Source organism: Engystomops pustulosus, chromosome 5, assembly GCF_040894005.1.
Source record: "Engystomops pustulosus chromosome 5, aEngPut4.maternal, whole genome shotgun sequence".
Classification (NCBI taxonomy): Eukaryota; Metazoa; Chordata; class Amphibia; order Anura; family Leptodactylidae; genus Engystomops; species Engystomops pustulosus.
Genome location: NC_092415.1, coordinates 64231788 through 64246963, shown reverse-complemented (window position 1 = coordinate 64246963; position 15176 = coordinate 64231788). Strand labels below are relative to the sequence as shown.

At 40.2% G+C, this 15176-nt stretch overlaps 1 protein-coding gene across 2 annotated transcripts in view; it reads left to right on the top strand.

Moving 5' to 3' along the window:
* Positions 1-695: 695 nt before the first annotated feature.
* APCDD1 (APC down-regulated 1) overlaps positions 696-15176 on the top strand; it is a 37445-nt gene continuing 22964 nt past the window's right edge. Inside the window, exon 1 of one of the 2 annotated variants that reach the window (XM_072152243.1) lies at positions 696-968. In XM_072152243.1, coding sequence (XP_072008344.1) covers positions 905-968 — 64 coding nt within the window. In that variant the 5' untranslated portion in view covers positions 696-904. The remainder of the gene's footprint in view (positions 969-15176) is intronic. The other variant, XM_072152244.1, reaches the window with a different exon arrangement.

The window sequence follows — 15176 nt, the reverse complement described above, 5'->3', positions numbered from 1 at the left end:
ACAGAGGAGATGGATTTGGGGGTGCTGGCTGTGTGATAGGAAAAGGGAGATGGGATAATGGCTGTGTCAGAAGGAGGCGTGGGACATGATAGTTTCCTATACACCCACACTATCCATCCCTCCTCCACAGGCTCCTATTACTTTTGTAGGTCTGGGTCATTGGATTGGAAGGTTGTTTCCTTGAAAATGATGTATCTGACGTTATTGATCTTTAGACACTGATGTTTGGGAATGATTTTTCAGATGCTCCAGGGACAAGAGTCTGCAGTGATTCCATGTACAGCTAACTAGCCACGAGCAATGCTGTCCAGGGATATGCTATAATACTAGATTCAGTGGATCACCATCAATAAAGTCATATTTACAATGTTGTAGATGTTACATTGTCGCATTTATATGACAATGAAATAAAATAAAGTCATAAAGTTATTTTACAAATTAAGGTAAGTATATTTAGTGTTTATGACTAATGAATTGACTATATGTGTGTAGTTTATATCAATCAACTATATCTTTACTTATTAGTATGACTGTGGCCTGAAGGATTCCCAGTACTAGTGTATCTGAAGTATCACTGAGAAAACATCAGCATCAAGTTATCTGAGCTCTGGTGTAGAACAGATCACAAGGCTGAGATGTCAGACAACCCTCCCCCTATACGCCCCCTCCATTTATATAGCAGTGAATAGGAAGGAGCTCAACCAGTGAGTAGAGACAAGCTCATCCCTGCAATAGTCTGCACACAGAAGGGAGTAAGACGCATACAGCCAGTGTATGGGTGGCTGGGAGTGATTCGCACTGAGCACTGGACACTAATTTCGCTCACCAAGGTGATACAATTGCTGGATTATAATCTGCATGCTTGGATTATAAAGTGTACAAGGTTCAGTGAATGTGAGAAGCCATGGAGATCCCATGCCTGTGCCTTGCAGCGATCGCCTGTTTACTCCCAATGCTCATCGCCTCCGGTATGTGTGTGTAATCCTGGCTGCTACAACATTACCTTGTCTTATCTTTTTGTGCATTAGAAATATTGTCTGTTTAATATCCTAAAAATGAACTAGAGAATATATTCAGATGAAAAATATATGCTGGCAGCACTAGAGACCACCATAGATTAAATTAGTAATGCACTGTGTAGCCATCACATTAATATGTATTACTATGTAATTGACACAATTATTCATATTATGACCACATTGCAATCCCTATTATGTATTGCAATATTATAATAAAGCATTGATAGATTTCATATATCGTACCAGATGATTGTATACTTGTTGTCTCTGAGGTTCTAGTCCATTTACACTAAACCCTTAAGAATTGTAGATTTTGGCTATAACATTACTCTTACAATTAATTATTAGTATAACCAAAATCAGAAGTTTTTAAAAAGTAATAATGTGCACATAGTGGATAGTTAAGAATGATAGAAAGATAGTTGCATCTGGGAAAACTATCTCTCTAGTTGTATCCATTATCCATTGCCAAGAATGATATGAAAATACTCCAATTACAGCAGATTTCTCTACAGAATAGATAATAATTGGGACAACTGGGAGTAGTATACTAGTGAAGAAGAGATATTTCTAGAATTGTTACATCTGACCATGCATTGATTTATTCTGTCTGTAAATGTACGTCATGGTCTATAAAGCAGAATATGATGACGCTATATAAGTAAAGATGAATTACTAGATTTATTATTAAATGTTCACCCTTCTATCTTTCCTCTGCCCTCACTGACTTATTTCTCTAGAATGACCTTTTACGACCATCATTAGATCATTGCTGCATGTGCTGCTATTTCAGATTATCAGATCTCTTGAAAGATGATCCATCTGTCAGTGTTCTTAGTACGTTTTACTTGAAATAGATTATACTAGTTATATTAGGATTACTCATGCTGCGGTCATTGGCGCAGGAATGCTTCTTTGAAGTTTCATTTCCAACATATTGGGAATAAGTTGTACTGGATTTAATCATGTACAGGTATAATGGACTGAAATGGTCTCCAACTATTGTTAACATTATTGAACTGAAACAAAATAATATAACCAAGAATGATGGAAAGATAGATAGATATTATGACAATGATTATTATCAGGACCAATAATGATGTGACAAAGAAACACTATGGGGGAGCTTGAGGTAAAACTGTTCTAGTTGCTTATGGCAACCAATCAGAGTTCAGCTTTTATTTTAAAAACTGCTGTGGGAAAATGAAAGCTGAGCTCTGATTGGTTCCTATGAGGAACTAGAACACTTCTGATAAATCTGCTCCATGACCTTAGTCTATGCTTCATTAACTGGTCAAGTAAACATTAAAGAGGTCATCCCATAATGATCATCGATAGTCCCTCCACTCACCCACCAGTTATAAGAACAGGGCCATCATAACCCCCATTGAATTTAAGTTGAACAGTGACACTCCATTCAGTGGGGGACAAAGGGCCCACATTTTAGATGATGTTGTTTGATTAGTAGGTCATTTATTTGGTAAGTATAATTAACCTTCTCTCTACATAATCTAACTTTGAAACATGTAAAACTACCGCTTGTATGACTTTGCAATGTCTTTTTTGTATTATGTCTCAGTTGCTGACATCAGTACTTGGAAGACAGAGTATAAAGATATATTTCATAAAATGTCATCAGGTATCATAAGTGAATGACAAACCTTCACATACATGTCCATAAAGATTTACATATGATTTCAGAACTGGATATAAGTTCAGTGTATCCTTCAGTAATTGTATATTAACAAGACTTGCCACTAAGCCATCTACCTGATTTCTTTCTTGAAAGCTTGATCCAGACTACACTTGCCTGATGAATTGGTATTCCTTATATAAGAGGAGGCTTAGAGACCCTTAACAATGTTTTCTTAGGAATCCCTGAGCTGAGCCGCTGCGATGCTCCCATTGTCCCTCTTCAATTACTTATTTTCCCTCAGTATTTAGTGGGGTGAAAGAAATTTTGTCTCCGTATCTCACAAAACAAGTCAAGCATTTCTCACATAAGTCCAAATGTAAAGTTCCTTGTGTCAGTTTGTTTGCGTTCTTTGCTTTGTAGTCATTGGGTTCAGTCAACACATATTTAGCAGTGTTTGAATGAAGAATATGATTCCAGTGTGAGCCATGAGAATCGCTGCTTGCCAGGAGCGCACTGTTTGACTTCACTTGTGCATTAATCCTGGCTGTTTATTCTCTCCTTTGTGATATCCAATCAATCTCGCTGTAACCTGTTTGCCAGAGACCAGTTCCAAATCTTTTCTGAACTTTGTGAAGTTTTCGGCTGAGGGCTTAGCTTATTCAGGTCACACCATTTGTTTTTCTTTTCCTCTTATGAAAAGTTTTTTTTTTTAAACTGTCTAGAAAGTTGTGTGAAAAAGATCACAGGTGTTTCAAGAAATTGTCAGATTTTTAATTGGGTAATGTCTGCTATGTCCTTGTGCATTAATCTCAGTAGAAGGGCAGCTACTATTATAGGGGAGCTTCGTGCTTAGGGCCAGAAGGGGATATCTGCCTGACTGCTGTACATTCTACAGGTGTCTAATGTGGTTTTTAAAGGAACCTGTTTCCTGTACTGTTGCAATATCGTCCTTCAGAAGTTTGATTGCAGTAAAATGTTCAATTTTATATACACTGTTAAAAAAATTAAAGGGAACACTCAAATAACACACCCTACACCTGAATGAATGAAATAATCTCATTAAATACTATGTTCTGTACAAAGTTTGAAAGTGCTAACAACAAAATTAACAAAAAAATCATCAATGGAAATCAAATTTATGAACCTATGGAGGGCTAGATTTTGAGTCACCCAAAAAAATCAAAGTGGAAAAACACACTACAGGCTGAGTATTGTGTTTGGCCTCCACGTGCCTGTATGATCTCCCTACAACGCCTCAGCATGCTCCTAATGAGGTTGTGGGTGGTCTCATGAGGGATCTCCTCCGAGACCTGGACTAAAGCAGGTGACTTTGGTGGATGGAACACGTAAGGCTACCTTTGGAGTGTATATGGAGGACTGTGCAGTCCTCCAAAAAAAATGCCACCCCACATCATTACTGCCCCGCTGCCACACCGGTTATGCTGGAAGATGTTGCAGGAAGCAGATCGCTCTACGCAGCCTCTACAGACTCTGGGTGCTAGTGGCGAATTAGCCAATCCTGGTGTTCTCTGGCAAATGCAAGGTGTCTTGTGCTGTGCTGTACTGGCCTGCCTCCTGGTAGCCCCTCCGGCCTCAAGACCCTACATTGACAGGCACAGCAAACCTTCTTGCCACAGCTCGCAGTGATGTGCCATTCTGGATGAGCTGCACTACCTGAGCCGCTTGTGTGGGTTGCCAAGGCATTGTAGGGAGGTCATTAAGGCACGTGGAGGCCACACACAACACTGAGCCTCATTTTGTCTTGTTTTACAAACATTACATCAAAGTTGGATCAGCCTGTAGTGTGTTTCTTTCATTTTGGTTCATTTTGGTCCATTGGTTAATAAATGTGATTTCCATTGATGATTTATGTTTTTGATTTTGTTGTCGGCACATTCAACTTTCTAAAGAACAAAGTATTCAATGAGAATATTTCATTTATTCATATCTAGGATGTGTTATTTGAGTGTTCCCTTTATTTTTTTGAGCATATTTGCACTACGGGTGTGTCTACAAGGTCCATTGCACCCTATCTTAAACTGGTACACTTAATTGTGAGTGCCCTGCTATCCTATGAACTACCCCGGAGGTGGTGCACTATATGTTGTAGCCATTCCCATAGTGCACCGAAATGCTTATCTGCATATAAATTATAGAAATCAAGATTTCATTGCAGTCAGGTAATGGATTTTCTCAAGAAAAGTGTGCATATAACACAGAGAATCTGCAAGACGGTATAGATTACCGTATATTAAATCTTGCATGCTGAATTTAGTCTTTAAATAGCATCTACCACCGGAAATACTGATGGTAGAGTCCTATAATGTACTTTCTCATCAAGATGTCCTCTGTCCAATAATGTTTTTATTAAATCTTTGGACATGGCGATTTCCCTAAACAATTGTTTTATAAAATATGCTCATGAGTCGGAGGCGCTCAGGCTTACATCACCTGAGCGTCTTCTTGCTCCGAAGGCTGATAATATATTCACACCCCTATTCTTCTAAACATAACCGGGTGACGTCTTCTGATCACTTGGACTGCTGGTGACTTTTTAAATTTAACTGAAAGAGTAAAAATACAATTTTTTATCATATTCCAGTGTATCCTTATATCACTGTCCATCTCACACTAGACTGAAAGGGTTGTAATAATTTGTGTTTGGGTATCCATAACATATGCCAGACTTAGGCTACATTCACACGAATGTATGGAGGACGTATATACGGCCGACGTATATACGGCCAATATACGTCCCCCATACACTCCTATGGGCGCACGGCACCCTACGGGAGCGGTACGGTGCAGCACACGTGCGGCACCGTACCGTTCCGTACCCGGGAAAAAGATAGGACATGTCCTATCTTTTCCCGTAATACGGCGCCGTGCGCCATAGGTTGCTTTGGAGAGGGGCGGGGGTGAGCTGCGCTCACCTCCTCCTCCTCTCCCCGTACACTGCCGTTGCCCGCTACGGTACGGTACGGGCGGGCAACGGCAGTGTGAATATAGCCTTAATGATTCACCAACTTTTGTTTTGGTGCATGCAGCACAATTCTGTCACACACTGCATGATAAATGCGGCGCACGGCCCAACTGTGCACGGGAACGACCCTTTCAGTGCACAATTTTGTGTCACATTGGGCATAGTTCAGCCAGGACACATTGTCAGACAAAAAACTGGTGCAGGCGCAATAATGCATTCATCAATATTCATTCAACACATGCTACAGAGACTGCGTGGACACTGTTGTTAGAAGAAAACTAACAGGAAATATTAAGTGGCACTTAGTCATACAGAACAGCATATTAAATCCATATTATATTGTATGTTAAATTGACACGTTTTCGTCTGTAAAGAAATAGTAGTCATTAGAAAGGAAGTGATCATCCCACAACCATAGTCCATGTTCCTCTTACTGCTCATCAGATAATTGTAAGGAATATGCACCTTGAAGTGGTTAGTGGGCCTATACAATTTGATCAACTTGTAATCAAGAACCTCCAATTTGATTTGTTAAAATCAAAATTATGCTAATGAGCCTGAAGGACCCCTCAGTGCTTCAGATTCACAGGCTGTTACAATGTTCAGAACATGTCACCCCACCCCCTGTATTCTCTCCCCTCTCTCTTCCTGTGTAATCAAGCAGCAGCAGGAAGTACAGGGGGCAGGAAGACATATCTGCTCTTGTAGCAGCCTGTAAAACTACTGCACTGTGGGGTCCAGGAAACAGAGCGCTTAAGAATTATTGGCGTAATTATAAAAGTTGATTTTAGAAGGAAGTAGGCCATGGATAACAAATATAAGAGGATTACCACAGTCACAGTGCCTGCCTCTTTGGGTACGTGTCCCTGGTTTATCACGCTTGATTTTGACGGTAGATTTCTTTTAAAATACAACTGTATAAAAACTTTTGCCTAGCTGTACACTAAGCTAAAATAATAAAATAAGCAATTATCTAATTAACACTATCTAGCTATCTTCAGCTCTTTGGCAGCTAGTAGGGGTGTTACCTTGTCCTTCTGGCTATCTTTGTTTAGTTGGTTGTAATGGGAATTCGTTTCTAGACAATGTAGAGAGGAGGGTCGGTGGATGTTGTTGGGAGGAGCACCAGCAGAATATCAGTCCAGGCAGCATGTAAAAAAACTCTAGGACCTTGAGTGATGTCATAAGCATGTGACTAATCAGGTCGTCCTTCATTTCATCCAATTACATACCAGGAATGGTGTGTAGCAGAGCTGTTTGTGTTTGAAAGTTTGAATATAGTAGAAATGTGTATGTGTGAAAGTTTAAATGCAAACATAAATACAGAGCTCAGGCTCCCCATCAGTTCTAGTGAATGGATCAGATCCTGCACACACAGCACAGTATATATACAGTGCAACCTACTTGAACAGAACTCTTTGCACAGAAAGGGGTGGTAGGTAGGCTCCATAGAGTATAATGGAAAAAAATGGAAAAAAAAATCAGTGATTGAAAACATTCCTTCATGGAGGGGTCTTCTGAAGAGGGTTCACCTTCTATCCATCCAGATAGATAGATAGATAGATAGATGTACACATACTGTGATGGGCTATTAGTAGATTACTGTATGATGCAGAGATCCAGTGCTCAGTCTTTCCTGCCTTTTTTCTGCACTAGATCTCTGCACCATCAGTAACACTGATTCTGTGTCCTGATTGGCTGGGCTTGTGCTCGTTCACATAGATGCCCTCAATGCTCTGGCACCACTGTCGTTATCTGATGTCACAACCAGGAAGTCCCGCCAACTTCAGGAAAAGCTGAGAGGATATTACAGACAGCCTCATATATCTATTAGCCCTTTATAATAGCATAGGAAGAAGCATTATATAGGTTTGTTGTCAAAGCTGTGCTCCAGCTCTTTCCAGCTGTGCTAAAACTCTTTTTTGTCAAGTAATTTTACAGTTATGCTTTAAGGCTGGTATATGTTTATGTCTGTTTTTTTGATGCTGATATATATTTATGCTTTCGTATATATCTATATGTGAGGCATAGTAGGGGTTATCCATGTGTTTGGTATATTCATTGTGATACAGGCAGACTTAAGAACATGGTAATTTACTGAATTTTGGCCTGAGGCTCTAATGTCAAATATAAGGCCCCTTTCACATAAGCGTTTTTCATGTGCCAGTTATGCATTGTATTCAATGAGTTTTGTCAGACACCACACAAGTCTTTGGAGAAGCAACAAAAAGGCACATTTACAAAAAATAGTGCAAACTTCAATATGTGCAGTTTGGCATGTGTAGTGTGCAGAGGGCGCCGGGTTCATGAATTGTGGAGCACGTTCTTCATCTGGCGTCCTCTGCACTGCTCCAACTTTTTTTTTGGTGCACCTTTAACATGGGCGAGCAACACAATTCTGTCGGACACTGCATGATAAATACGACTGTAATCCGGAACACCCATTTCAGTGATGAAATTTGTGTTGCATGAAGAATAGTGCAGCCGCAACATAAAAGGGTAGCGAGCGCTTCTTAAATACATGTGCAATCAATTTGCAAATCAATGAATGTGGCCCACCGTGTATAGAAGTGCAATGCTTTTTTCTACTGATCAATTGCCAGAGCATAATTATGAGTCTTGGAAATGCATTGCAGACACCAAAAAAAACATAAATTTTGCACTCTGACGTGATATGCAATGCAAGTGTGAAAAAGGCCATAGAGTTATGAAAGGTATCTGCACTTAAGATATATTTTGAATCCTTGTTTCCATGATAGCCCAAAATTATGAAAATCCTATTCTATCCTATTGTCTCAAGGATGAAAAAGTACTTTTGAGTAGAACTTACAAAATAAATCTATTCTGACTTGCATATAAACTCAAAGGTTTTGCTACTATTCTTAGACATGTCTCTACATGAATAAGTACCTTTAGCCTTTCCCTATTCTCACCATAGTGTCCTGTGCATATATACAAAACTTCCAGTTTCTCAATCCTTCAGTCCATCCCAATGGTGTCACCCACTGTGCCTCTTTTTCTTAGAGTCCGACTCACTGACAGACCCGGGGAGGAGCGAGAGCAGGACGAGTCACAACTCTCCAGCTTCAGCTCCTCCTATTCATCAGTGTTGTAAACAAAAAGATCCATTGAGAGTTTGCAAACAGTACAAAAGTAAGTAGCAGGATTGCTGAATCACATTCAGGGATTATTATTAAGGCAGTAAAGGTGCATGGGCAAGTTATGTAAAAAAGTGGTCAACCCCTTAACGATTTGGCCCTTTTTTCTTTTTGTGTTACCATTTTCACTCCGCACCTTCAAATGTCCATGTACACAGCTGTGCGTGGGCTTGTTTTCTGTGCAACAAATTGTACTTAATAGTGACTGTAATTAATATTCCATGCCAAGTACTGGTAAAATACATTCTAAATGCAATGAAATAACACATGTGCGCCATTTTCTTGTGGGCTTGGTTTTTACGGCTTTCACTGTGTGCCTCAAATTACACATCTCCTTTATTCTTTGGGATGGTACGATCACTGGGATACCAAATTTATATAGATTCTATTGTGTTTTAATACATACATTTAAAAAAAATGAAAATCTTGTTTTTTCCATCTTCTGGCACTAATAACTTTTTCATACTTTGGTGTACAGAGCTGTGTGAGGTGTCATTTTTTGTGGCATGAGCTGTCATTTTCATATTTTGAAAGGTTGGGACTTTTGGGATGTGGCTATCCGAACATGTTTCTTTATTTTTACTGTTTATTTTTATATTAGTTCTAGGAAAAGGGAGGTAAGTTGAATGTTTAGGTTTTTTTAACATTTTAATTTTTTTACTATATTTCAGAATCCCTAGGGTACTTTAACCCTAGGCTGTGTGATCGATCCTACCATATACTGCCATAATACAGTTGTTGATGGGCTTACGATCAAACATTTCATGTATATATTTATTGTGTAGTATTTTTGCTGGGGGGACATATTTTTCTATTTGCACTATATTTATTGCTGTGAGGTCTAATTGTAAATGATCCAATAGCAGTTTTAGACCTCATGCACATAACCATTATGGGGGAAGTCATCTGGCTGCAAAATTGGTGGCTTGATCACAGCTCTTATAGAGGTCTATGACATCGGGTCACGGTGCGGTGAGCACTCTATGCCCAACTGCACCATGACCTGGCCAGGCATGTCCTGCATTTTGCTGTTTTGCAGTATGGGCTGTTCTCCTCTCCTGCACCTGGCCGCATACTCACCCATGCCTTACATTTATTTCTTATGATTTTTAATTGGGTGGAGCGATTTAATTTTTCCACTCATAGTGGACTCTAATTCTACCATGTTTTTGCTTCACTTTTACAGCTGGTGGGTGCAACTTTGCTTGTCTGCCGATGGCATCAAAATCTCTTAGTATAGCCCTGGTCCTGACCAACATCATCAGTTCTTTGCAAATTTGATCCGATACTCACATTGTAATTCTAAATCTAGAATGTTTTACCTAGTGACACTGTTTGCCAGTGTGCATGTTTAATGATCTTTAATCGATGCACATTTACTAGTTAAATGTACACCCTTGTAGAGCATAGCCTTCATCAGATAGATAGATGACCTGATTTAATGCGATAAGTCCTAGTCTATACATAGATCCGTTTATCATTTGGAGTGACTACACTCGCTGAAAAAAAAAATTCTGAATAATTAGAATATTTACCAGTTAGAGCAGAAACACAGTAGTCTAGTCTCACCTAGAACTTATTTTCAGTTTTCCAACAGTAAAATAAAGGTTGAAAAGTAAACAAACCAAGTTTTATGGAGTATTACATGTAAAGAGCATCAGTAAGTATTATTCAAGTAGTCAACATTGTGTTACATTTTGATGAATTTGACACTCATATGGTACTTGCAACATTTTCGTCAGCAAGACTGGCTTAAAATTACTGCCCACCATGAATGTTTTGGTATCTGATTTTTATAATTCCCTTTAAATAGAACCTGTCATTGCTATGACCCTTATGGAACACCTTTGACACATTTGACATTGCTCTTCTTAAATTATGGGGTTCAGTTTTTGTTCTATTTTCAGATGTCCTTAAATAGGCTGAAACCTGCTTCCTATACTGGGCATGGAGCTCTCATTGAGACAATGTGGATGTGAGGTCACAGCAAGATGCTGTATTCATTAGTTATCATGCACCATGCTGCTTCAATCCTGTACTTCTCACTCTTGTGTTGGTAGACTGATGTTGATTTTCCTGTCCGACATGCATGTAGTCTCTGCATAGGTGCTGTCTGTCTCACAGGAACAAAGTGTAGTTGCCCCTCCCCCCACCCCCTCATCAGACTGCAGTGTCTACTCCCCTCCCAGAAGTTTTCAAATTTCTTCCCTAGATAATAATAATTCCTTTGTTTATATAGCCTAAACAGAGCTACACAAAGCTTGCCAAATCGGTCCCTTTCCCCAATGGGGCTCACAATCTGATCAACCTACCAGTATGTTTTGGAGCGTGAGAGGAAATCGGAGGACGCAGAGGAAACCCACGCAAACACGGAGAAAGCTCTTTGCAGATGTTGACCCTGAGACTTGAATCCAGGTCCCTCTCTTGTTTAATATGCTAAGAACACCTTGGAGGTGGGTCCAGAAACTTTAGAAGCAAAGGGTTGGAGTTAGATGAATTTATAAGAGATGTAGCCAGGAGATGTGTATCCTATCCACCTACCTAGGAAGTACATTATCTATCTGGTTTGTACTGTCATCATGAGCACCACAGGTCATAACTGCAGTGTAATAGTAATAAATAATGTAGCAACATCTAATCTGACTTATGTCACTCAAGTGAAAGCTGCAGATTGCTTAATCAGTCATTGATCGACTTTCAAGATGCCTAGGTACCTCTGTGATCAAGATGAAGAGTCTGTGGTTGGAGGGTATAAGGAATAATTATAGTTCTGCTCGCATAGACCCATCTGCTAAGAATTACAGAGAAGTTTTAATCCTCAGCATAACCTTGAGACAATTCGGAGCCCGCAGATAGATCAAAACAACAGCTGCCAAATAGATGACATGGGGAAACTATTCAACATTCAGCTAAAATATCTGTTCAAAAGGCATACACTGCCATGGCTGCCTTGTCTGGGATGGTTTCTTCTTTCTGACAAGCACTGATGCAGCTCTTATCATTTTTGTATGCGTTTCATCCAGCCAATGTTCTTAAAGATGGATCTTGGCGTGCATTGCTGCCTGGCATGTAATCTAATCTTATGTTCCACAACACTAGATTATACCCTGATGGAAATGGGACAAAATTCATTCACTTTGAGGCAAGGCATGTAATATCATCAAGCTGTCACATGTGCAGAACATCACATCCAAGGAACATCTGCACCCAGTTCACCTCCAGATAAACATTTTCGTAGTGAATAAGGTCTTAACTCTGAAGTATATTTGCCCAGTGATTTGTGGTATGTTTTTGTTTCCCATCAAATCTCAGCTAAAAGACCAGGACTAGCTTTGGGAATTGGGATATTTTAATGTGGTAGAACTCTACTGTTCTGGAGGCTCTGGGACACCGCACCAAGGAGAGTATACAAATGTAACACCTGCACCATAGTTAATGGTTGTATAAACCTCTATATGAGCACCAGAGGATAATGATTGAATAGACTTGCCTTTACATCCTGATATAGAATATTACATCTTAAAAGGGAAACTGTCAGCAATTCTGACCATGCAACGATACATTGCAAGTATAAGCCCCCAAGGTCTATGTAATCATATCTTTCTGTATGTTGTTAGCAGTAGCAGGACTATGGAAAATTGATGTTTACTTCAGAATGGTAGTTTCTCCGAGTGAATTATGATCATGTCCTTACACTGCTGTGTTTTAGTTGTCTGCATACATTTCTTCAATTGCGTGTTATTAAAATAAATGACCTGTGTGAAGAGAATTTCCCAGAAATGTAGCCATTTGGTCCCTAAGAAACGAGATGGCTGTCCATTGATATGACCAACTCTGCACCCTGGCAGAGGCCCAGACATGCACTTTAGACACATGCCTGATCACCTGGATTCAACATTCACCTGTGGGACATGCAGTAAATAATTTGTTTCTTTGTGCAATAACTTCAGCAGAGGAGGTTGTATCCAAGGACAGCAAACTCATTTCTAAAGGACAAAATGGCTACATTTATGGAAAATTATCTGCACACAGGTGCATTTTTAATGACATTTATCTTTTTCTTATTCTTCTCTCATGCAGAATTCTGCATAAAGTCATGGAGGCTTGAAGCACAACCAGACACACAAGCTCCTTCAACCTCCTTCCATCATGCCAATGCTCATCTTCACTTGCCAGTGTCGACTTCAAAGGTGCACGATGCATGTGCAAGACATTGGAAGATGAGGAGAGTGATGCAGACAGTGAAGGGTCATGTTATGCATGCAGAGTGTCCATGGAGATGCGGAGCTAGCTTGGCTGCATGGTTATTAATCTGCTCAGCTTCTCCTGCTCTATAAAACACTGCCTGTAGATTAGATAAACTTGTCACAGCATGAACATGTTACTTTATTAAGAAGCCATTCTTATCAGGTATACAATTGTGCTTACAGAAAGATAGCTTATTTTTCCCTCCAATACAATAATTTTAGTCCACAAAGCCCACCCAAAAAGTTGGCCTGAGAAGTAAAACAATGATAACTTTTCCTGACCTTTCACTTACATTAGCTATGCCAGCAGGAATTGTTCAGGCTATCCAGACATCTTCAGGGCATGTCTTTATTTTATTAAGTAAACTTACTGTATGTGTTCATACCATGAAATGTAGACCAAGAACACTTGATTGGAAGCAGCTCTCCCCGATCCATGAACCTACCTTTTATGAAAAGCAAACCTCTGTACAATAATGCAGACATCCCCTTAATGTTGAACAAGGTCTCCTTTGGGGAAATGTTTCAAGTAAAAATATTGTAGAGTCTGCATCATGTCAGAAAACTTCAGCTGGAACGTGTCCATTATCACCCATTTCCATTCCTTATGTGAAATTCTATCTCAAAACTCAACCATGAAAATCATTTTTGCTATTTTCCCTGTTGTGCATTTTCATACATTATGTAACACTAGTTAGATATTCGTGCAAGGGTCTTCTTTTGAACATCGCATAACTGCAAGGTCATGTCTATGAATGAAGACTATGAAACTCTATTTCCATTATATGTATCAATGTAATTAGAATAGCTCTCTAATATTATTGTGTCATTCCTATTAAGCCTCTGCTATAGAGAGCCTGGAGCCAGATATGTCAGTAGTGGGGCAGTAAGCTTGACCTAATATTTCTCATTAGCATAATATTAGAAGTTTATTTTAGAATGAAGTCGCCCATGAATAACAAATATGGGAAGATTACCACAGTCACATCAGTCTATGTGTAAATGGCCCTGGTTTATCATGCTATATTTTGATGGTAGATTTTCTTTAAAGATATTATTCTCAGCTCCCAAAATGGATACTGGTTCTGTTTGCTATAGAACCAGAGATTTGCACCTCTCATTACTAACTATGGGGAGATTTATCAGAAATGTATGAGAGCATACAACATGGCAACCAACCAGAGCTCAGCTTTCATTTTCCCACAGCTGTTTATAAAATTAAAGCTGTCATCTGATTGGTTGCCTTGGGCAACTAAAACAGTTTTACCTCGGACACTTCTGATATATCTCCCCCATTATGTGCTTAACTGCCACTATCTATAAGATGCAGAACTACAATTAAGCTCAGTTTACCTCAGACAATTTACCTCAGACACTTCTGATAAATCTCCCCCATTATGTTCTTAACGTCCTGTATTAGAGATGAGCGAGCACTAAAATGCTCGAGTGCTCGTTATTCGAGACAAACTTTTCCAGATGCTCGAGTGCTCGTCTCGAATAACGAGCCCCATTGAAGTCAATGGGAGACTCGAGCATTTTTCAAAGGGACCATGGTTCGGGAATAAAATGTGTTAATTAATTGAAAAAGAATGTCTTCTGATAAGTTAGCAGATGTATGCAAACATCTGCAATCTATTCTTCACTGTTCCGCGCGTATATTATCTCCCGACAGGTTAGCAGATGTGAAGAACAGTGAAGAATAGGATCATTTAAGTGAAAAACACAGTGAAGAATAGATTGCAGATGTTCGGCACATCTGCTTACTTGTCGGGAGATACGCTGTCTCCGTGCCCCGATGTCTCCGTGCCCCGATGTCTCCGTGCCCCGATGTCTCCGTGCCGCTCCGTGCCGCTCCCCGATGTCTCCGTGCAACGATGTCTCCGTGCGGCTCCCCGCCGCTCCCCGATATCTCCGTGCCCCGCTGTCTCCGTGCCCCGCTGTCTCTGTGCCCCGCTGTCTCTGTGCCCCGCTGTCTCCGTGCCCCGCTGTCTCCGTGCCCCGCTGTCTCCGTGCCCCGATGTCTCCGTGCCCCGCTGTCTCCGTGCCCCGCTGTCTCCGTGCCCTGATGTCTCCGTGCCCCGATGTCTCCGTGCCCCGATGTCTCCGTGCCGCTCCGTGCCGCTGCCTGATGTC